A 23187-nucleotide genomic window follows, 5' to 3' on the forward strand; every position below is an offset into this window, starting at 1 on the left:
TTTGTTAAAATGAGCCAAATCATTTGGACAATTAAGTAAATCCATATCTAAAGTAGCTCAACAAGTGAAGAGAGCTGCGTGCTTATCGCACCTGCTTCACTTGCAAATCGGTGTCAAAATTAGGAGTAATAGTATAAGAAGGACTAGAATCTTCCAAAATGTGATGTGATATTTAAAATTACCAATATATCAAAATTTAATCAAGATTATCTCAAATTTAATAGTGATTTTAAAAACCACGTTACATTTGAGATGATTCTAGTCCTTCTTATAGCATTAGTCTAAAATTAGAGCTTAAATCGTTACATTGACTCAACCGACTTCAAGTTTATCAGAAAAAAGTCTCATTTTATTGCTGAATTTCTAAAATTAATCCACACGACACACGTCTTCCACAGGTAAAAGGTCAGTGCGGGTTGTTTGGAATTTAAGAAGTGTCTTAAAGTCTAAGGTAAAGCTTTAATCACTATATATATATATATATATATATATTGATCATATTTATCCACTTAAACTGAAAAAATAATTAACACGTAAGTTGCCTCAATAAACACAAATCATTTTGCCCTGAGAATTTAATAACCTATTGCGAAAAAGAATTTGGAGCATACTTATTTAATAAAAGCAACTTTTTTTTCGACATTATTTTATATTTTTACTTAAGTGTTAATCTAATTAATAAATGGTAAAAATTGTATTTTCAGTAAAAAATAACTAATAATATATTTTTGCGAACCAAACTCCTGCAAACATATTCACAACCTATGTACGATAATGTTTTGCTAGGAACAAAAATAAATACCGTAAATGGTTTGGAATAAAAATAATAAAAAAAGAAGTGCGACCATTTCAAAGCGTTAGCGACCTTCTCGCAAACCCCAAACGCCAATCAGTTGGTCCGGAGGGGGAGAGAGAGCGAGGACTATGGCGATGCTATTGAGCATTGTCGGTGCCCTACTCCTTATGCTGGTTCTTGCCCTCATCCTTTTCGTCATCTTCGCCTGCAAGCCATGGCGATTCTTCTCCTCCTCCTCCTCCTCCTCCCGTTCCCGCACCATCAAGGTACCTGTTTTTGCTCACTATTTCTTCCCAGCTTCTTTTTTTTTTTTTTTTTTTTTTTTTCTCTGGAAGCTACGGGGTTTTAATCTCGTTATATTTGTCTTAGCAATGCAATGCTCCGTTTGGTTGCTGACAAATCGTCTGAGAAGATTGGAGAATTTAGAGCTTTCTTAGCTTTTTCGATTTGTTTAGCGTTTATGCATTTCGTTTTTATTATCTCATTTTCGATTCCACTGGATTTGTATGAAAGAAACGCACCGTTTTAGGGTTTTATTGCTGTGTTGTGTGCTTGTTTCGAGATGCATAGACGGGTGTGATATTTTTTGTTGAATAAGTGATGATCGTGTCATTTTAGGATTGAAAGGAGCGTCTTATGGGCAAGGATTGATTTTTGGTTTTTTATTTTTGTGTTAAAATTTTGGTAAAATCAGAGTTGAAAAATCTTTTGAATTCATATTCTGTAAATGTTTGGTTCGTGGATGTTAGCTATTGTTATTTTGTGTGCTCATTTGGGTTTGTGTTCTGTTGGAAATATCAGTTCGGATTGATGTTTAAGAAACTCATGTCAATTGGACTGTTCCATTCATTTAATCTCTTACTTCATTGCACCTTGGAGTAGGGCTGTAGGGGAATTTGAAGTTGTTCAAAATTGCAAGCTTTTTATATCTCTCTTAGTTTTGTTTAATGGAATTTAAAGTAGCAGTCTTTGTCTTTTATTTTATTTTATATACGAGTTTTGATTATGTGAATGAGTTCATTGTGGTAAAATTTTACAATAGTTTTTTTTTTTATATATATATATATATTTTTTTCTTTCTTGGTTGGTAAAGGACATCACAGCTTATATTATTTCATTGTATTTTTGACATTTATATTATACACCCATCAATGATGTAACAATTAATGGATTTTTGAGTTGTCCCCTTGATTGATTGCTTAGTGGATTTTATACTATAGGATAGAAAAGTTCCCCTCAATGTCAATGACAAGTAACTAAGGCTTAAGGACAGAGATCAATGGATAATAGAAAACTTAGGGAAAGTAGTTCTGATTATTCCCCCCCAAAACTGCTCATGATGTTCACTCATTGTGATTACTTCTATTGTAGGTTGCTGACCTAGATAGGCCCCTTGTTTCGGATGATATCCGAAATGAAATCAATGAATTGCCAAGAGATTATGATCTAGAGGGGGCATGTCCTCAGAATGAAGGACATTTCCACTCACCCTGGAATTATAGACTTATTCACAAACAGAGGCTTCCTCCTGTATCTCCTCATATAACTCAAGGTATTCAATGTTATCTTCTATATATTTTTTTAACAGTATTAACTTAGTAGTTATGCTTTTGTTGCTCTTCTAGGTCTAAGTCCTAAGCAAAAGTTTTTATTCTTCACTCTTCCCAGGTGATAGCTTGGTTGTAGAAGTAATATCTGATCCTACAGAAGATGTTTTGGTTGGTCAGACGCTTAAGCGTCCTTTGGCATCTGACCACTTAGTGGACGTTCTAAAACATGGTAGACAGAGTTTAGAAGATGATAGATTTCAAGAGTTTGTGCACAACGATATTCTAGATCAAAGTAATTTCTTATCTCTTTCACTTGTATGAAGAGGTTAATTTTCTATATCTCTTCACATTAGCTGAGTATGAAAAATACGTCATCATACATTTCTGTTAGAATTGCAGGAAGCTGCCTCACCCTGGAGGTTATATCTGGTCCATCTCGTGGGATTCGTTGTTCTGTACAGTCAATAAATACCTCTAAGCTTCCGCTGACCCTTGGAAGAGTTTCTCCAAGTGATTTACTATTGAAGGATTCAGAGGTGTCAGGGAAGCATGCGATGATAAACTGGAATTTGAATGTAAACCTTCATAATAACTATATACCACTTTGATATCCATCATGCTTCTGTGCTGTATATATGGTGCTAATTATTTTATACATGCACTATTGTTGTCAGAAGATGAAGTGGGAGCTTGTAGATATGGGTAGCCTCAATGGAACGCTTTTAAATTCACGGTCGATCAACCATCCGGATTCTGGAAGTAGACATTGGGGTGACCCAATTGAGCTTGCAAGTGGAGACATAATAACTCTCGGCACGACCTCACAGTTATATGTAAGTTAATGTACCTCTGTTTCAAATTGAATTATAGGTGCCATTTCTGATTCTACAAAACAGTGACGGATTTTCTAGATAAATATATCTATGTTTTCATAACTTGACAGTACATTAACAGAGATAGTTGATATGCTGTTTTGGTTTATTGAATATTTTCTAGCGTCAAGGAGTTCTTGCATTAGGAAACATATTTTGATAAGGTTTTTCCGTATTATGTGCAGTTTAATTTTTTAATCTACGTGGTCTTTAGTATTCTATACTGTTTTCTTGCTAACGGTTTGCCTATTTGTAGTAATAGTTGGATACTTTGATGAATATCATTGTCTTAGTATTTATAGTAGGGATTTTCCAAATTGAAGAAGGCGCCCTTGAGAGTGGCTTTCTTTGCTTGGTCGGCCGTTTTAGGTAAGATCTTCACTTTGGACAACTTGAGAAAGAGGCAGACCATTGTGGTAGATTGGTGCTGCATGTGCGAAAAGAGTGGAGAAATTGTTGACCACCTTTTACTTCATTATGAGATGGCTAATGCCTTATGAAACTCTATTTTTGGTTTCTTTGGTTTAGCATGAGTCATTCCCTGTCTAGTGATAAATCTTTTTGCTAGTTGGAGAGGGCAATGTGGTAGTCCTCAAAGTGAAGCTGTTTGGAAGATGATCCCTCGTTACTTGATGTGGTGTATTTGGAAAGAAAGGAATGATCAAATCTTTAAAGACAATGAGAGGATGGTAATGGAGTTAAAGGCCTTCTTTTTCTATACTCTATACCCATGGATGGTTGCCTATGAGTTTGTTCATGTTTCTAGTTTTCAGGACTTATATATACATATATATATAAAATTAAAATCATTCTTTGAGCTTCATATATTAAGAAAAAAATAGTCTAGCTAATGATGTGATTTAGGATATTCACGCATTTAAAAAATAAAAGAAATAGGACATGATTGCAGAAATTTACTCTTGCAGATGATGACTTGATTGAACACTGTTTAATTTTATAATATTGTATGCTAAATTGCTCGTGTGATGATACCATGAATGCGGAAATTCAGTTTTTCAATCTTTGAAGTATAGCTAATGCTTTGTTTAGTTATTTTTAAAATGCAATCAATGCCATAATTGCTACTTATTTTGATCAGTATTTGATATATCCTGTGTCAGGTTCGCATTATGTCTCAAACTGAGTGTCAGATTCCCTTTGGAGTTGGCGTGGCATCAGATCCAATGTCTTTGCGTAGAGGAGGAAAGAAGCTTCCAATGGAAGATGTGTGCTACTATCAATGGCCTCTTCCTGGGATGGACCAGGTTTTGGATTTATTGTGTTTATTTTAATGAAGATCCTTTGTACATACTCCTCAAAGAGTTATACTCACTTAGATGCCTACCTTGCAGTTTGGTTTGTTTGGCATCTGTGATGGACATGGTGGAGCAGGGGCTGCCAAATATGCTAGCAAGTTAGTTCTCGACTTAAATGTGCTATCATGTTGTGGTTTCTGGACTTTGTCTTCTGCCTATTTGAAAAATTGGATGGTTATAAGATTGTAGAACGGAATTTCTATATTCTTTTGTGAATTTGGGTTTATCCTACAAGTCATGGTTTTAAGTTAATATTTCATGCTTTGTGTTTGTCATCTGGTAAAGAAAAAATTGAATACATATAATGCTCTTTTTTAGCGAAAAATTCTCTTTAATATTGACATGATTATGGGAACTCCAAGAACTTGTTTGCATTTGGTTCATCCCTTGGGGAATTTCCTCAGGAATGAGGAACATGTATTAGGGTATATGTGTGACTCGCTTAGAGTATGGATTGGGTCGAAAGAAAAGAACCGATTTTTCCAATATCAGTGATCAATACCGATAAATAGTATAAAATGAAAGAACTCCATTTACTATCTAAAAAAGGTCTATTATATCCTTCTCTGTGTATCAAATTCTATGGTTTCTATGGTGTAAATCCAATTGGCACAATTTTCAATTTTGGATGAGAAAGAATCCCCTAATGCTCATGATGTAATTTATGTGAATAGGAATTATGTTGTCCTGATTCAACCAGTTAATACCTGTTTGAATCACTGTAGAATTAATTGGTTGATCTTTTTAAAGTATTCATACACATGCACACATGCATATACACTTGCATATAAATATTTGTTTGTATAGGTATGCTCGAATGTGTTTGTATAGTTGTGTTTCCTAAATACCTTTTGTACTTGGGCAAAATATTTGCAACCAACGGCAACTGATTTGATACTCCAACAGTTGGTTGTTGGTCAAATTAGGTTGGGTTCAAAATTGACTGTTTTGAAGATTGTGATTCTCAAACAACTCTTTGCCCTTACAGATCCCCCATTTGAGATGCTATTCTTCATTTTGTTTTTAGATTATTCTGCCCCTGCTCTTGCTTTTCCAAAATGTGCATCAAGCTGCTATGGTGTTTTTGTCCTTGGTTGTTGTCTGATACTTTAGTAATCTCAGTTAGTTAATTTTCTTCTCTAGAATTCTACCTGAGATGGTTGCTGCCACTTTGTCGGATTCTCTAAAAAGGGAGAGGGTTTTATCACTATGTGACGCTTCAGATGTTCTGAGGGATGCATTTTCCCAGACAGAAGCATGCATGAGTCATTGTTATGAGGTATGATAGTTTCTTGTTACTTGCAGTCAAATGCATTTTTCCTTCTTCTGTTTGACTTCAACTTTTGTATGCTCTTATCTGTAGCTTGTAATTGAAATGGTAGATGTGTTCATCTCAAAATGATTTGTTTTTTTTGTCAGTATCAAGTTCTAGTAACATCTCTAGTGTTGACAGGCTACAAATTGGAAAACTTTTTGGATCGTAGGGCTGGGGTCCTTGTATCTACAATGAAATTGAATGATTCGTACCTCAATATCCATTATAAGTCTCCAGAATTCTTTACAATGATTTACCAGTTTGTACGTCATGGTTGTCTTCACTCTTGGAATTCAGTAGTCTACTCTGTTAATATAGCAATGGTTGGGGAGCATTGTAGAAACAGCTTCCAGAATTATTATTATTTTTTTGGTGTTGGGGGGTGGTGGTGGGAGGTAAAAGAAGTAATAATTTGAGGATCCACAACACATGATGACAACATGTTACCTAGTTGGATTGACTGAACTATTCTCCTGAAACCTTGATCAAGGATGCAGGAGTTACACTGTTCCATTGGAGACAGCTTCTGCCATGATGTTCAGGTCCTGACAGTCTTGCTACTCGGCAAGAATGGTTTCTGCTGTGGTCCCCAGAATTTTCATTTACTCGCTCCCATAATCAATACACTACAAGTCGTGCTTGGAGGTGAGCCTCATTGGGTTTTACAAGAAGGCGCTTCAGAAGTGAAGGAAGTGCTCTCTAATTTTTTTGTGGACTATTCTTTTGAGGAGGTGCTCTCCAAGTTGTGCTTTCTGCCTACTAGCCCAAAGTGGGCTTTTTCTGACAAGGGGGGTAAGCGGGTCCCTCTGCTGGACTTCTTTTCCTTCAAAGAGGTGGTGCAGTGGGGCTGTGTTGGGGAAAAAAGGATAAAGGTATTGAGTTTTCTGAGTTAATTAGGGGTGCTGTAAGGGGAGTGGGTAGGAGTGATGCCCTTGTTTGGAGGTGGAAATGTTCTCGGAGGAGGAGCTCACTTCGATGAACTTCTGTCCAGCAAGTACAAATAAGAAAAAGCAGGGTCTTTGCCTTCAGCCTGGGTTTTGCAGACAGTGAAGAAGATCTGCCATTTTGTGGCGCTTTCGTGTGAGCGATTTGAAGAGGAGCTCCTGGCCTTGTTTGTGGCCATTGAAGTGAGTATAATTTTGAGCTGGTGTTGGGTTCTTGTTCGACTTTAGGAAAAAAGGTAATAGAGAACTAAGGATGGCCATGCTTCCGACTCTATAGATAAGCTGGAGGCCTCTTGGTTAGAGCATCCATTTGAGGAGAGTGAAGTCCTAGAGGCATTGAAAGGTATGAATAGTGATAAGGCATTGAAAGGTTGGAATTACATTCCAACTCAAGCTTATCTTATCCCTATCATTCCTACCCCCTTAGACTGTGTCCTCAAGGTCTGACTAATACCACTTAATTAAAAGAATTATAAAAAAATTAAAAAGAAAATTATCCTTCCAATTTATTTTATTTTTTGGATAAATTTCTTTGACTTTTTCTCTACCACAATTCTTTTTCTTTTTCTTTTTCCTAGACCAAACAAAGAATACAAAACGTCTTCTTCTTCTTCTTTTACTGTTCTGAATAGAGTTCGTGAATAGGCCGTTTGCGTAGGCGACAATCTGAGGAACTAAATCGTGGCAGCGTGGGGTTATGGCCTGTGGGCTGGCGTTGTGGGAGCTTATGGGTCTGGTTGGATTTGCAGTCGGGATGAGCAGTGATGAGGCGTGCGGCTGTCGGCGGTGGCTGAAAGGAACAACGGCGTTTGTGGTGATGGCGTCGTGGGACGCGGGCTCCAATAATTGCTGGTGTGGCACAGGTTGTGCTGCTAATTTTTGGTGGTTGGGGCTGTTTGTAGGTCTTGGGTTGGGTGAGTGGGACGGCAGGTGCTGAAATGCTGTCAGGCCGGAATTGCTTGAAACACTCACTCACTTGCTCGATCATCTGCGCAAGAAGTGCTTCCCAAATTGCTTCTATTTGATATGCATTCAAGGGGACCTTGACAGACATTGTTGGCTTTGAGGTGGAAGGCTGGTGGTGGTTTTGAGCGATTTTGAATGGGGAATTCAACTGTTTTGATACCAATTGATAGGGAATTTATGATGAAATGGATGAATAGTGGATGAACGTGGAAATGAGATTGGAAATGGTATTGATAATGATAATGAACTCCAATTAGGGCTGGAGACAAACCACAAGTGAATCCAATTGGACAAACCACAAAGACATACATCTAAATCATTCTCTACTTTCTTCATTAATAAAATGGTCTATAAATAGACTACAATTGATAACATGATAACAGCTAAAAGATAACATATCAAATATTCAAATAAAACTAATCCTAAATAATTGAAATCCTATTTTAACTCAACTATTAATCTAATCTAATCCTAACATTCTAAGCCTAATGAGTTGGAATTACATTCCAACTCGACCTTATCTTATCCCTATCATTTGGCAAGCATTTTGGGCTGTGGGGCTTCTTCTTTGCCTTTGAAGTATCGTGGTCCTCAATTGGGGGCCTCCTACACTAGCCAAATCTATTCAAGACAGTGTTGTTGAAAAGATAAAGCATCGGTTGGTTAGTTGAAAAATGATGTATTTGTTTAAGGGTAGCAAGGTTACCCCTATAAAGAATGCCCTTTCCAATTTAACTACGTACTTCATGTCTTTTTTTTTCCTGTCTATTGGTGTTGCAAATCGCATAGAGAAGCTCCATCTAGACTTCTTATGGGGAGATAGGTGAAGAATTCAAATTTCACTTGGTGAGCTGGTCCAATGTTTGCTCTCCAATTTTGAGGGAGGGTTGAGAGTTGGAACTTCAGGATGTTCAATCACGCTCTTTTAGGGCAATGGTTGTGGTGTTATATGCATGACAAAGAGGCACGGTCGAGAGGAGTTATGGATGCTAAATATGGCCGTTTGTGGGGTGGGTGGTGTTCTATTGAACCCCTGGGCGATTTGAGGTGGGTTTATGAAAGAATATCAAGAGGGGATGGAGGTTGTTCTCTAGTCGTACTAGATTTGAATTGGGAGATGGCTTCAAAATTGGATTATGGCATGATGTGTGGTGTGGGGAGAAGGCCCTTAAGGAAGTTTTTCCGGATTTATTTAGCATCGTTTGTGTGAAGGATGCTTCTGTAGCAGTACATTTAGTGCTTTCTAGTGGTTCTTTTCAGTGGAACACAAGCTTTATTGGAGTGGCTCACAATTAGGAGGCGAATGCCTTGCATTGTTTTTCAATTTGTTGTATTCCTATAGAGAGAGACCGAAAGGTGAAGACAAGCTTTGGTGGGTCCCATAAAAAAAGGGTATTCTTTGTTAGCTCCTTCTACAATGTCATTAATGATGCATTCCTTTTCCCTAAAAGAGTATTTGGTAGACCAAGGTTCCTTTGAGAAGCTTTTTTTTTGGCTTGGTCGGCGGCCTTTGGAAATATCCTTTTCATGGACAATCTTAGGAAGCGACATGTCATTGTGGGCAATAGGTCTCGTATGTGCAAGAGGAATTGGGAGTTTGTGAACCAGCATCTACTCCATTGTGAGGTTGCTTATGCCTTATGGAATGCTTTTTTTAGTCCCTTTACGTTGTCCTGGGTTATGCCTAGTCGGGTAGCTGACTTGTTTGCTTGTTGATGGACTGGTGGTAGCACTCGGAGTGCTGTTGTGTGGAAAATGATGCTTTCTTGCCTTTTGTGGTGCCTTTGGAGGGAAAGGAATGATCGAATCTTCGAGGACCGCAAGTAGACATTGGAGGAGCTTAAGTCCTTTTATTCTCTTTATATTTGGGCAACTGTGTTTGTAACTCATTTGGAAATTAATTATCATGTTCTATTTCTCCTTTTAGTTAGGTATTTCTCTTGTATACTTACTGTGTACCTGGTTGTGCTTTTCGCTTTTAATGATATTTCGATTACTTATTAAACAAAATAAAAATAATACACTACAACAGCCCTTATTAATAATAGACTTTTGCTTTAAAGACGGTGGTTTTTTGGTGTTATGAAGTAATGTTGTCAATCTAACAATATCCGGGGGAAGTTGTCATAGAGATGCAAGGTAACTAGTTAGAAGAAATTTTGCCCTTGTCTTAAGGGGAGGGGGGGACCTTAATTGTGCTTCTGGGATGTATGCATATGGATGCTCCTAAATAATTACAAACTTGTTCACTAGGAGAGAGAGCTCTACACATGGAAAATGCTCGCAGACCATGCTATTGATATATATGAGAGATGGAGAATTGCTTCCTCAGTATTCACATCTCTGGCTAGCTTGGTGAATTCTTGAGTTGTGACGCCTTAGGGGTGTTATGCACTAACTAGTGCCAGACTAACCTGCAGATAAAAGACAAAGAAAAAAGGGCCTTTTTAATTAGATTTAAATGCTATTTGCTTGTCTCTTTTATGGTGTTTCGTAATTTATTTTTGTAATTGATATTTAATCAGTGGGAACTTGGATCATGGAAGTAATTCTGAACAGCACGATGAAATGCGAGTTTATCCAATTGATGTTTTTGGTATTAGTGTTTTGACTGTTTTGAGTATCCAATATATATATATATATATATATTTTTTTTTTTTCATGACAAGAACTGATGTGAAAAGGGTTATTCCTTTGTCCTTTTAAATGTTTGTCTTGTTAGTAATTTAAGGCAGATTTGCGCATTATGATAATCAATTCTTTGCAGGGTTGTACTGCGACGGTGCTTCTGGTATGGGCTGATGGTGATGAAAATTTCTTTGTGCAATGTGCAAATGTTGGGGATTCAGCTTGTGTTATGAAGTATGTGTTCATGTTGTCATTCTTTCATTCATATGATCGTTAGGATAATATAGCATCAAAACTTGTGTTCTAGTGTATTGGATGGGGTTTTTGGTAGGCAAGCAGGAAACTTGAGGGTCCTCAGCTCTGACCTTCTACAGAATAGTCGTTGTGTGGCTACTGTGGTTTTTACTATTTTTATGATAGCTTTCAAGTAGCATCTTATGAATCCATTCACTGAAATGAATTTTGTTTGATTTGAATGTGGTGGAATATGACAGGACATTGGTGGTTATCAATTTTGCATATCATCGCATATGTTATTATTGTTAGTATTTATCTTGTTATATTACAGCAACTCCAGGGTCGACAAGTATAGATGATGATGTGGCACTGCAGTTTCTGTTCTTTGTGGCTTTGTCATATTGTATTATTGTTTTTGGCTCTTGAATTTCTTTCTAGTAGTTTTGAACATATGGTATTATATATATGGTTCTTGACTAAAAGAACTCTGTTTCTTTTATATGGCTCCTAAAAGAGCTAGGTTCTTCAATCAAGAATCATATAAAATAATTTTGTTCTTTTCTTGTGGTTTTGTTATGTTGTGCTCTAGGGTCCACACATTTCCTTATGACTTTATATACTGTAATCACAAGTAGATGTGATTTTGTTGTGGCAGTGTTGATGGGAAACAGATTAAGATGACTGAAGACCATAGGATAACTAGTTATTCTGAAAGACGCCGAATTGAAGAAACAGGAGAACCACTGAAAGATGGGGAAACTCGTCTCTGTGGTAATGGGCCTAATGGCAAAATGACCTCAAGTTTTTCATACATTGTTAAATAATGGTTAATTGCTCACTTTTTTTTCTTCTTACCTAATTCAGGTTTGAACCTTGCTCGGATGCTTGGAGACAAATTTCTTAAACAGCAGGATTCCCGCTTCAGTTCAGAGCCTTATATAAGTCAAGTTGTGCATATTCATCGAGCAAGTGGGGCGTTTGCACTATTGGCAAGGTGATTTTGCTTCTGATCTTGTCTTTGTAGTTCTTGTGTAATGCATCAGTTTCAGCCATAATTGTCTTTATAACAAGTTTTATATCTAGATCTTGATTCAGCTCATGTTGACTGATCTAACTGATGGGCCTTATTTTGGATATCTAAAAGTTCCATTTGAGAGTTACCATCAAATAGCTGTCGCATTCTCTTGAATAAGTCCCATTATTATTTAGAAATACTTGACTATAAGAAATTGAAGAATTTTTATATTTTGCTTTCTCAATTATATTTTGTATTATGACATTTAATAAATGAAACTCTGGATCGTACAAAAATCACAGTGATGGGTTCTGGGATGTCATTAGTGTGAAGAAGGCAACACAACTAGTCCTTCAGGTATTATCTATTTACATAATTTTAAGTTCCCTTTGATCACTCTGAGGGTTTTATTTATTTATTTTTATGAATTTGATCTTTCTCATTCTCCCTCCCAAGTCATTTTTATGTATCTCCAAATTTCTATGCTTGACAGACAAGGGAGAGACACTCGACGGGCGCGGATTCAGCAGAGAATATTGCTAATTTTTTGTTGAGTGAGGCTAGAACACTGCGAACAAAGGATAACACCTCTATAATTTTCTTAGATTTTGATACCACTAGTATCTCATGTAAAGTTGACTCTTGATTTGAATAAAAAAAAAGGTTTTAGCTATACGAATGAGTATATTTGCTTTCTGTTGTTATTTGAAGTTGTTGTACCATCACTTTTCTGCTTCTTCCAAGCGATATTGGTTCAAGAAGAGTAAGAAGCTGCTTCAAGATGTATGGTGCAGATGGGCATTTGGAAGAAAGTGTGAATGGTTGGCTTCCAAGCAGGATCCTTGTGCTGTAAAGATATTGGTGTCATGAGTTAAGAAGAGGAATCTCCATTCACAGGGACCAACAAGATGTGTATAGTGGGAGACCTTTTCCTCCATGGACTCTGTGATTTTACAATTGCAAACTAGCGTGCAAGACGTTTTTCAAAGATCTCCGACTCTGAGAGTCGCAAACAGACCAAGCAAGTCAGATGGAGAGTAATATGGACGAATGACCTTTTAGTCGGAATAGCCATTAGCCCTTGCCTTGTTCTAATAGTTGAAACAAGAGTATATATATATATATATATATAATAGTGAAACATGAATATTTTATGTTCACTTGATATGCCACTCGAAGGGAAACTTGTAATAGAAGTTTGTGAATGACAACAGAAGTGTACATTATATTGCTAAATGGGCCGCTTTTAACCATATATTTGGATGTATTTTCATGTCTTGTCTTTTTTTTTTTCTTCGGTTAGGATCAACTATGAGGAAGACCCTCCTCCATAGTTCCCCTTTCTCCCCTCTCTTGCATTGAATAGAAAAAGAAAAAATAAAAAAGAAAAGAATGACAACGTAAGTGTATGGTAAACTACAGCGTAAGAAAAAACCCGAACAGCCTCATCTCTCCCTCTCCTTTTCCTGTGAATGTTTTCCTACATTTTCCTTGTGTTCCCCTGTAAACTACGGGGTAAGAAAAAACCCGGAAAGCCTCATCTCTCCCGGCCCTCTTCTTTTCATGTGACCCACACCCTCCCCCTTCTTTTTCCTTCTCATTTTTTACTCCCTCTTTTGTCCTCAACTCTGGTTAGCATTGTCTACTCTAGCGGGTATTCAACACACGCCACCCCCCGTGTGCATGTATAGTATGCACCGCTGCTTCCCTGCCATTTTTTTTTTTTTTGTCTACACATGAGATCGTTGGTTCCCTCTCTTCTTCTTCTTACTAGATCTCCAAAGTTGGTACCTTATTTTTGCCTATAGAGAATTATAGATACAATTACGGTTCCCATTTTGGTGTCCACTAAGCTCTCATTGCCGAGTATCGCCTTTATTGAACACCTTAGTGAAGCTTCTCTTCAACAACTCCAATTCATCATTATTTAGTGGTATTTTTGTTTGACGTATTTGTTGTTGTGTAAGTAGTTTCATTTTTAGAAAATTGTCTATGCAAACCACCTTTTGTTGATAAAACTCTCGTATCAATTTATAAATGACTATATGAAATAACTTTTTAACAAAAGTTGTAAACGACTTTTAGTAAAAGTTATAGTCCGGTAGCTCCGGCCCCTTGCCTTTGTCTATCTGGCGTAACGCTAAAACCCTTGTACCCTGAAAGCTCACATAGAAATGGCGAAGAAAAAGAGAGACGAGGCAGAATCGGAACCAGAAGTAGACGCACAGAATGCACAAAAGCCCGAACCTCTAAACGAAGTGGAGCTCGTAAACGGCGAGTCCCATAAGAAGCAGAAGAAAAAGAAGAAAAAGCACAAAGCACACGACGAAGCAAAGGAAATACCCACAGTCAGCATAGCCGTGTCCGGTTCCATCATCAACAACGCTCAGTCTCTCGAGCTCGCCACACGAGTACTCCTTTCTCTTCTCACTCTATATTAATTTTCCGTTTATTTGAGTTTCTTCTTTTAATTTTTCCCCCCATTTTCTCGGCATCCAAACGGAGCGTTGTTTTCAATTTTTTACTTTCTCAGTTAGCTGGTCAGGTTGCTCGTGCCGCTACCATTTTCCGAATTGACGAGGTCCGTTGCTGTTCCTTATTAACTTTTCCATTCTGTGTTTGATTGCTTAAATTATGTATTAGATTATTTGTGATTAAATTTGTTAATGATGCATGTATTTCTGTGACTAAATAACTTGATAATCCATAGGCATCTTACTTTATTAACTTGTCTTGTATAAACAGGTGGTAGTATTTGATAATAAGAGTGTTTCAGTGAACGATCACGGTGTTACAGCATTGAATTGTACAGATGAGAATGAAAGCGGCGCAGCTTTTCTGATAAGGATCTTGCGGTATCTTGAGACACCGCAATATCTAAGAAAAGTCCTCTTCCCAAAGCACAACAGTTTAAGATTCGTGGTACCGATTCCCATTCGCTAAAATTCATTGAATTTGATTGTGGGCAGTGAGTGCATTTCTTTTGTTGGATTTTTTGGTTCATAGTTGGCTAAAGTCGTTTGTATCTTGCATTTTGACAGGGATTGTTGCCCCCACTTGATGCTCCACACCATCTGCGGAAGCATGAGTGGGCTCCATATCGAGAAGGTATGCCTATATAGTAACAAATTGAACAAATTTGATGTGGGGTAGTTAAATTTTCTGGTGATTGAAACTGAGCTTTAGCTTTCGATGCCTAGAAATAGCCTCATTGCTTGACAACTCTATACTGCTACTTTAGAACATCTTCAATGTTAAGCAGGATTGCAGAGGTAAAAAGACATTGTGTACTGTACGTAGATGGTCTGAAATATGAAATTTTGAATAGGAGTGGGGTCGAAGAATCTAAGAGAAGGATGAATTTTTGAAATAACTTGGATTTAAGTAGTAAAAAGTGATTTTGGAACTGTTCATTTAGCGGAAGATGTGGCCTAAGATGGATGGAATTGGTGGTTACAATTCTTGACTTTTACTTGAGATGAATTGAATTGGTATTCATAACAAACGGCTGGAGTCACAAACAAGAGAAAGAAAATCTTTGCCCTTATTGAGGGAACATCATGTATTACAGGATTCTGTTGTATGACTTTGTTTTTGTCTATATTATTGATAGCTAGCCCAAATTTACAGACAATGTTAGTTTTAATATGTTTCTTTGTATTAATCCAGTGCCCAAATTTTTTATATCCTGTATTAACTTTATAGGTGTCACACTAAAAGAAAGATCTCCAAACTCGGGAACACTCGTTGATGTGGGTTTAAGTAAGGTACAATAGAATTCTTCTAGTTCTAAAGCTGTTCTTACCATTTTTATTAACTAAAAGTTTCTTCCCCCCTCTCCCTTTCTTCTTTTTATCTAAAGATTTGTAGTTCTTTTCTTTCATGCTGAGCATACCAACTAGTTTGATATCAACAAAATAGTTTGTATGGACAGATGACGCATGCAATATTGTTGGTGTCCACTCATTTATTTATGGACAGAGGCTTAAAGTACCTGGATGTCACATGACTTATGTGACTCACCTGCTGGCAAATATATATATATTTTTTGATAAGTCTGATGGCAAATAACTATGAACTCATTAATTTATTATCATGCCAAAGGAATTCAGCAGTGACAAACAAATGATGAACTCATGATTTTCAATTATTCAGTTCTGTGATCCTGTAACCTTAGTCTTTGTCTATATCTAATTCCTGGGGATCAGTTCTGCTTAATTGGGATGTAAATTATAGTTTACTTGAAATTCAATATACTCTTTGTAAATTTGACCTTACTTATCTCTCTCTCTCTCTCTCTCTCTCTCTCTCTCTCATGTGTGTGGGGGGAGTGGGAATTTAAGTACCTCAGTAAACAGGTTCATATGCTCTTGCTGTTGTCCTCGTTGTTCTGCGGGAGACATCACATGTATATAGCCCCACCTTTTATTTTTCCCTATGTTTTCACCAATTATTTGGATTGTTTGTGGAGTTTGATTTATGATGAGGGACTAATCAAGAGGGCCTGTAGGTGCATTGTCTCATTTAGTTTTTTGCAGTATTATCCATTGGCATTGGGCTGCTGACAACCTAGTGGGATTCGGACTTGAAATAATTCACCCAGTGTTGTTGATGTGGTCCATCATGTTAAATTTTCTCCCCTTTAGATCTTGTTGATCTATGCTTATGTTGTCAATACAAACACGATAGATTGTGCTTGTTAGTATGTATGCAAAGTTACTTAATCAAAAAAAATGTATAGAACATATATTGCTTCTATATAATAATTGGCAAGTGAAGATATTTATTCTTTCTTCTATTTACCCATTCCATGTGTACTCTGCACTTGATGATTGGATAAATTCTGTTCTCCCCACCCCAACAGCAAAAATAAATAAAAATCAGAAGGATAAATAACAGCACAACAAGAAATTTGGTTTCATTAGTGTCAATGAGCTCTAACTTGAATTGTACCTCCTCCCTCCCCTTGTAAGAATAGGGAGGAGGGTGAGGTTCAAGACCCACTGGGTGCATTTGTAACTTACCAGTAAAGAAAAAGAGAAAATTTATTGGTTCACTGGTAACTTATGCAGAGTTTTGTTATTGATCAAGTACTGGAACCTGGAACGAGAGTTACTGTAGCTATGGGAACCAACCGCAATCTGGATACTGGTAATGAATAGACATATCTTTTTGTTTTCTGAATTTTTTTGCCTTGTCTAAGTTGTTTCTTAAACATTATTTGTTTGCTGATACATGTGGGCACTGATTATTGCTCAATTGATTCATTGTGCATATCTGAACTTTTGCCTTCATCTTTGCAATCCCTTTGATGCTTTTGAGCATTAAATGATAGTTAAGTTGGTTTGACATACATTTTATTCATCCAACCTGTTGTGGCATCAGGATGAAGTATTGGTCATGTGTTCCATATGCCATTGCATTAAACTGATTTCTTTTTTTGGTGACATTCCATTTTTATTATGCCCTCATGCATCCATATGCAATCTTCCTGCAACCGGAAAATAGTTGTGCATAATGGGGTTTATGATTCAACAATTGCATTTATCTAGATATACCACGTGAAGTTGTCTCATCCTCCAAGCCTAGGGAAGAAGCAGGAATGTACTGGGGCTATAAAGTGCGATATGCTTCTAATATGAGTTCAGTATTGAAGGATTGTCCATACAAGGTATTCATTCTTTGATGCTGATTTTCTTCTTTTTCTTTTTTCGATTTGACCCATTGATTATTTCTTGGTAAACCATTCATTAAAGGCCCTCTATAAACTTATGTTATATTAATCATAGGGTGGCTATGACCATTTGGTTGGTACCTCAGAGCATGGTCTGACGGTTAAGTCATCAGATCTGACCATACCGGCCTTCAGGTATGTTTCTTTTTGATGTCTTGATCACAGGTAAGATTGTTTTTGTCAGATGCTGTGAGCATAACTTCCTTTGGATGGATGTTCTCTAGTGACTGGACCTAATGTTGCTCTTTACTGCTCAATTAGTGGACTGCATCATGATGTCAATGCCACAAAATTTCAGCCACGTAAAAGTTGATAATCTCTATCTAAGCTTTAAGTGCTAAAAAGAGAATTGGTGAGAACTAGAAGAGATTTGTATGTAACAATGTCTCTGGGCCTTGACTACAATATGTTTCATAATAAGGATGGAAAATGGGAATAAAGGAGATGGTCTTTCCCTCTTCTTGTTTGATACATTGGAAGGAATAGGAAGGAGACTGTAAAGCTGAACTTGTTTTTTGGTATTAGTAGTTTTTATTTTTTGTCCAAAATGACCACAATCTTAGTGTGCTGGAAGTTTAATTAATCTCAGGAATTCATACAATCAATAAAATCATAAGCAGAATCACAAGAAAAAGCACTACAAATAGCATGCATCCAATCATACCAGCTTCTGAAAAAAGAAATTCGATTTGACAAAACCATATGCTCCATCCCCTCAAAAGTCCAACAATTGCATTCCTTCCAAATCGTCCACTTAAGGCACAATGGAATAGCAATCCATATTTCCAACACTAAACCATTCATAAACTATCTTAGGTATCACCCACTGTACTCTGAATAAATAGAACATTGAGGATTGCAACTCTCCAGCAACTGGGCAATATAGAGTTTTAGACAAGACTGAAAGGTAAACTTTTACTATCATACGCTGGTTTGGATGGTTCAATATGAGGAGAAAATGTAATTTCCTTTGTCATTCTTGGAACTACCATATCTTCTTCTCCAGATCCATCCAACTTTGGAGGTTTGGTTTTTGTGGGCCTAAAGGTATCAATTTCATCCCTCTTCTCTTTCTCTCCCTACTTCTATCCTTCTAACTAAAAATAAAGATGGTCTAGGATACTGTGGATGCAACTTCTCTTTATGCCTTATGTGCTCGTTTATCCAAGTTAAACCTAGTCCGGCCAACGTAATTGAGTTAGGTCTAGCTGGCCTAGATTAGCTCAAGCTGGGTTGGCCTAATATAGATGACTTTCGGCAGGCTTGTAGGCTTCGTTGCTAGTGGGTATGGCTTAGGGTTATTGATGTAGACCCGAAAGCTAAGGAGTTCACAAAGAAGAGCGATGATTTGCACCTATGAGTCCTACTAAAAAGACCATATCTAGAGTTCCAGACCTCAGATTGGAGCAAGCTTGATGGCGTTAGAAAGCTACTTTAAATATCTGAAAGGTTACGTTTCATGAGGTTTAGCTAATTCTAATGTTTACTAGGTCAAAACGGGCCATAAAGAGAAGACTAGCAGGCTGGGCAGAATGGTTTGTGTGCAATCTCGTTTGGACGAGATTGCAGCCGATGAGCAACCAGAGAGGCTCGTCCGAAACCTTGTTCGGATGCGATTGCAGACGAGAGATCACTGCGATTCACAGAGAGGCTCGTCCGCAACCCCGTCTGGACGAGGTTGCAGACGCGCTGCACAGTTTTGCTGATTCCGACTTTATTTCGTACTATTATTAGGTTTAGGGTTTGGAGGCCTATATATACATGTTTTATAGACCCTAGAATTTAGCTTTTGATTATTATATGGTTTTCCTCAATAAGAATACTCAGAGTTGAGTCTCTTTTGTGTTTTTTCCTTAAACCTTAGATAGCATCTATTGTTTTAAGAAGATTTCTTTGATAACTTGATAGTCTCGAGATCTAGAAATATATATCCGCTGTTAATTGATGTTCTTCGTTGCAGCCCTCTAAGTTATGCTACATCAGTTATAGCGAAAGTGGGCCGGTTTAATAACTTGAGAACGCCTACCCCCAAGAGGTTTATTATATGGTGCACCCCACAACATAGTGTTAAGGGGGTAAAGGGCGGAGTGGGAAGGAGGTAATGCTCAGGTTCAAATCTTAGAGATCAAAAAAATATATTTTGAGAAAAATTCTGTTGAAAGGCATTTCCCATATGAACTATCTAGTTTGAGTGGTGTTGTGTTCTTGTGTTAAAAAACAAGGGGTGTTGGTTCTTTTTTTTTTTTTTTTTTTTTTTTTTCTTCCCCCATTTATAAGGACTAGTGGGGACAAGTGCTATGTGGTTGGCAAGGACGAGTGCTATGTAGGTGCATGACAGGTTACAAGAAAAAAGTAAGGTTGTTGGCGAGTTGGGGAGGTCAGATAAGGCGTGGTAACATTTTAGAAGTTTGGAGGTTGGCTCTAGTGTGTTCAATGTGGTGTATTTGGAGATAGTAGAATGCTCGGAGCTTTGAAGATCTAGGGACTTTGGTGGTAGAGACAAAGGGATTATGTTCAAATTTCAATATTTTATACACTTGGATAGCAGCATATCATAGCTTTGCTTTTTTCTAGTCTTTTTTTGGAACTTCTTTACATCTTTTCTCTTGATTAGGGGGTTCTCTTGCGAGCTTACTTACAAAAACTCATTCTGTTAGTCAACCTCGTTAAAAAACTTAAAATGAAGCAAATACTCCAAATTTAGAGACAAAAATTACATAAAAGACCTTTGAAATTAAACAAATAATCAAAATACCAACACAAAAAAGTTCTTGGGCGTCGTGGCTGGACCACCCCCAGGGGGTAGATCGGCCACCCCCAAGAATTTCCAGGATCTTTTATTTTTTATTTATTTATTTATTTTTAATATATATATATTTTTTAGAGTTTAATTTTTTGTTTTTATTCTTGTTCCCCATGATGTCAATCCTTGCCCATGATGAGTATTTGGAGGAATTAGACTCCCTTAAGAGTGGCTTTCTTTGCGTGGTCGGCCACCTTTGAGAAAATCCTCACCATGGACAATCTAAGGAAACGGCATATAATTGTGGTTGAGTGGTGTTGTATCTGTAAGAAGAATGGAGAGTCAATAGACCATCTTCTACTCAATTGTGAGATCGTAAGTGCTCTTTGAAATACCATCTTCAGCAGTGTAGGGCTGGTTTGGATTATGCCCTAGACGACTAGAAGGGTGGGTAGATCTTTGCATCTTGGAGTGCTAGGGGCTAGATCTCAGCTTGATGCAGTTTGAAAGATGATTTTGCCTTACCTAATGTGGTGTCTATAGAGGGAAAGAAACGGTCGTAGTTTTGAAGACCACGAGAGAACCTTAGTGGAATTAAAGGATTTATTCTTTAAAACTCTTTTTGTTTGGGCTGGTGCCTCAAATTGTAGTTTTCCGAATTTTCATGCTTTTTTAGATTCTCTTCTCTGCTACTTGCTAGACTTTTCTATTATATACTTCTTGTGTACTTAGGTTGCGCTAAAAAAAAGTTAGTACTCTTAACTTACTAGTATTTACACCTTCGGTTAGAAACCTAAGTTTGGGTACGAGGCATTGTGATATATTGTATACATCATGATAAATATATACTTCAATTTACCCGTGATGCTTGTTAATATGATGTTTGTATAACTTCATAGGCATCTATTGATTGCTTTTGGTGGACTTGCTGGGTTGGAAGAGAGCATCGAAGAAGACAATAACTTAAAGGTATGTTACTACACAAATAATTTCTGTTGACACTTATCTGGTTTCATTTTTTGGAAACCGCTCCCATAACATGTCGTCAGAAAATGTCAGCAGATTTTGGTTACACAATGTTTTCAGTTGTATCTTTCTTGGAAAGAAGCTGCAAAACAGAAAATGGAAAGTGGAGAACATCATTTGATGTATTTAATGCTTCCAACTGAGATTTTTATGCTCGTGTCTTGTGACTTGAAAGAATAAAATTATTCTCCCTATGCATTTGTTCTGTTCTTATATGTATATTTCCAGTAAGCATGTACCCTGACTTGTGGTCAATTTAGCATGATAAAAGGAAAGAGCATTTGGTTGGTAGATTTAGTATTGGTGGAGTTTCGGACTTGCTGGTAGTCTGTATAATTCCATCATTTTAGATGGTTTGGAGCCAGAAAGTGTATTTGCTAGTTTAGCAGCCAAAAGGAGGGGAAAAAAAGTGAATACTGGATATTGTTAATGTTAGTTTCTTCCTTCCTTTTTGGTTTCAGGGGAAAGATGTGCGTAACGTTTTTCATTCATACTTGAACACATGTCCAAATCAGGGGAGTCGAACGATTCGAACAGAGGTAATCATGCATTCTCCATTTGCCAGGTTCCTTTTTTTTTAAAAGGAAAATTCTTATCTAATTACAAATGATCTTGATCAATTTGCTTCTTTATGTGCAGGAAGCAATTTTTATATCTCTTCAGTATTTCCAAGAGCCAATAACCCGAGCATTGGCATAGAATGGAACTTTAAACTTACCAAAAGTCAACTAACAGCTAAAAATTCAGAATTTTGGTAATTGTAGTCTTAGTTTGTGAGGTCCTCAATTTAGTCACCATCCTCCAGAATCTGAATCTGCTTGCAGACAGTAGGAAATATACATTACAAATCATACATTAGAGGAATGATCCCCTTCTGTCTTATTTCAATTTTAGCCAAAGTGGGCTCCAGCCTTGGAAATCGAGGCCCCTTTTTTAGGGTTTTTTTTTGGAACGAATTTTAAATAACAATATGTTCTCTGGTATATGCTGTACAGGATTTTTTTTTTTTTTTTTTGACATAAAACTGCTGGCTTAAGAACACTTTCGGATTCCTGTTATCAGGCCATGCAAAAGACTTTCATTCATGGTCATCCCTTTTGGTAAGGAACATATTACGCATTTTTTATTTTTTGCCTCATTACCAAGTGGGTGACACGTCCGTGTGGATCGCTCACTACGGGGCCAACCGATCCAAAAATATGTTTAATGCTACTGCATTCAAAATTTTAACTTTTCTAATATAGGGGAAATTTAACTTGCCTATCTTTATTACTTTTACAATCATACCCTTAAAACTTTAAAGTATCAACGTTGGGTCGCTATCTTTTAAAAATTTGCAATGTCATCAATCCATCAGAAGATGTCAAAATTTCAAATCCTCTTTAAAAATTGCAAAGATTTAACTTTTAAGTATGAGTTGGGTGACCCATGGCTTGCTCGTGGGTTAAACTTCAAGATTCAAATCATGAAAATGTACTAAAAGCATTTTATTTACTCAATAGACATCATATCATTGCTTTTTTTTTTTTGGTTTTTTTAATGAATGAACAACTTTTATAAACAACCAAACTCATTACAATCTATTATTGCTAAATATTTAAAACTATTAGAAGAGTATTAGATAATTTTTAATGTCTTTTCTTGTTCTATCAGCCATTAAGACCCAGGATTAGGAGAACAAGATCCTCTCCAATACATTTTGGACTAGAGAATATCTCGTTAATGTTCAAGATCTTTTTAAAGAGATCTCGAGACTATAAATAGAACATTTGTCCCATTAATAATATATATATATAAATAATAATAAAAAATTAAGAGGTGGCTGGTCACTCATTGGGGGTGGCCGGACCACCCCAGTTGGGGCTGGGGGTGGCTTCCCCAGACCGCCAGTCTGGGGTGGCCGAAGCCACCCCATGGCCCTTGTGGGGTGGCTAAGGGTCAGATCTAAAAAAAAAAATTTTGTTAGGTGGTCCGGCTACCCCTAAGAGCCAAACCTTGGGGGTGGTCCGACCACCCCTTATGGTCAAGATGGGGTGACAAGCCAC

The 23187-nt window shown here is 37.1% G+C and overlaps 2 protein-coding genes across 3 annotated transcripts; both read left to right on the top strand.

Annotated features, from left to right (window-relative positions):
- The first annotated feature begins 825 nt into the window (after positions 1-825).
- KAPP (kinase associated protein phosphatase) lies at positions 826-12894 on the top strand. Of its 2 annotated transcripts, none has more exons than XM_059594937.2 (13): positions 826-1062; positions 2168-2348; positions 2465-2638; positions 2746-2921; positions 3021-3179; positions 4340-4483; positions 4571-4632; positions 5678-5813; positions 10527-10621; positions 11280-11395; positions 11489-11618; positions 11942-11996; positions 12133-12894. In XM_059594937.2, the coding sequence occupies exons 1-13, from the start codon at positions 925-927 to the stop codon at positions 12283-12285; spliced, it is 1719 nt and encodes a 572-aa protein (XP_059450920.2). In that variant the 5' UTR covers positions 826-924; the 3' UTR covers positions 12286-12894. The 2 variants fall into 2 exon arrangements, with proteins under 2 accessions (XP_059450920.2, XP_059450924.2); XM_059594941.2 differs by having other exon boundaries at positions 3024-3179.
- Positions 12895-13636: 742 nt separating this feature from the next.
- On the top strand, positions 13637-22125 carry LOC132167496 (methyltransferase C9orf114 protein). Its single transcript, XM_059578491.2, has 11 exons — positions 13637-14050; positions 14173-14220; positions 14385-14561; positions 14681-14747; positions 15345-15406; positions 16712-16790; positions 17192-17310; positions 17429-17508; positions 21016-21085; positions 21604-21681; positions 21782-22125. Exons 1-11 carry the CDS (start codon positions 13814-13816, stop codon positions 21839-21841), a joined length of 1077 nt encoding a protein of 358 aa, XP_059434474.2. The 5' UTR covers positions 13637-13813; the 3' UTR covers positions 21842-22125.
- Positions 22126-23187: the final 1062 nt, after the last annotated feature.

Source organism: Corylus avellana, chromosome 2, assembly GCF_965113065.1.
Source record: "Corylus avellana chromosome 2, dhCorAvel1.hap1.2, whole genome shotgun sequence".
NCBI lineage: Eukaryota > Viridiplantae > Streptophyta > Magnoliopsida > Fagales > Betulaceae > Corylus > Corylus avellana.

What these genes read in the sequence shown, in the direction of transcription:
- LOC132167496 (XM_059578491.2), top strand. Translation starts at nt 13,814, where the DNA reads ATGGCGAAGAAAAAGAGAGACGAGGCAGAATCGGAACCAGAAGTAGAC. An exon ending in ACAACAGTTTAAGATTCGTG is followed by an intron (nt 14,562 to 14,680) that starts GTACCGATTCCC and finishes GCATTTTGACAG; the next exon opens with GGATTGTTGCCCCCACTTGA. An exon ending in CTGACCATACCGGCCTTCAG is followed by an intron (nt 17,509 to 21,015) that starts GTATGTTTCTTT and finishes ATAACTTCATAG; the next exon opens with GCATCTATTGATTGCTTTTG.
- KAPP (XM_059594937.2), top strand. Translation starts at nt 925, where the DNA reads ATGGCGATGCTATTGAGCATTGTCGGTGCCCTACTCCTTATGCTGGTT. An exon ending in CAACGATATTCTAGATCAAA is followed by an intron (nt 2,639 to 2,745) that starts GTAATTTCTTAT and finishes TTAGAATTGCAG; the next exon opens with GAAGCTGCCTCACCCTGGAG. An exon ending in TGATAAACTGGAATTTGAAT is followed by an intron (nt 2,922 to 3,020) that starts GTAAACCTTCAT and finishes TATTGTTGTCAG; the next exon opens with AAGATGAAGTGGGAGCTTGT.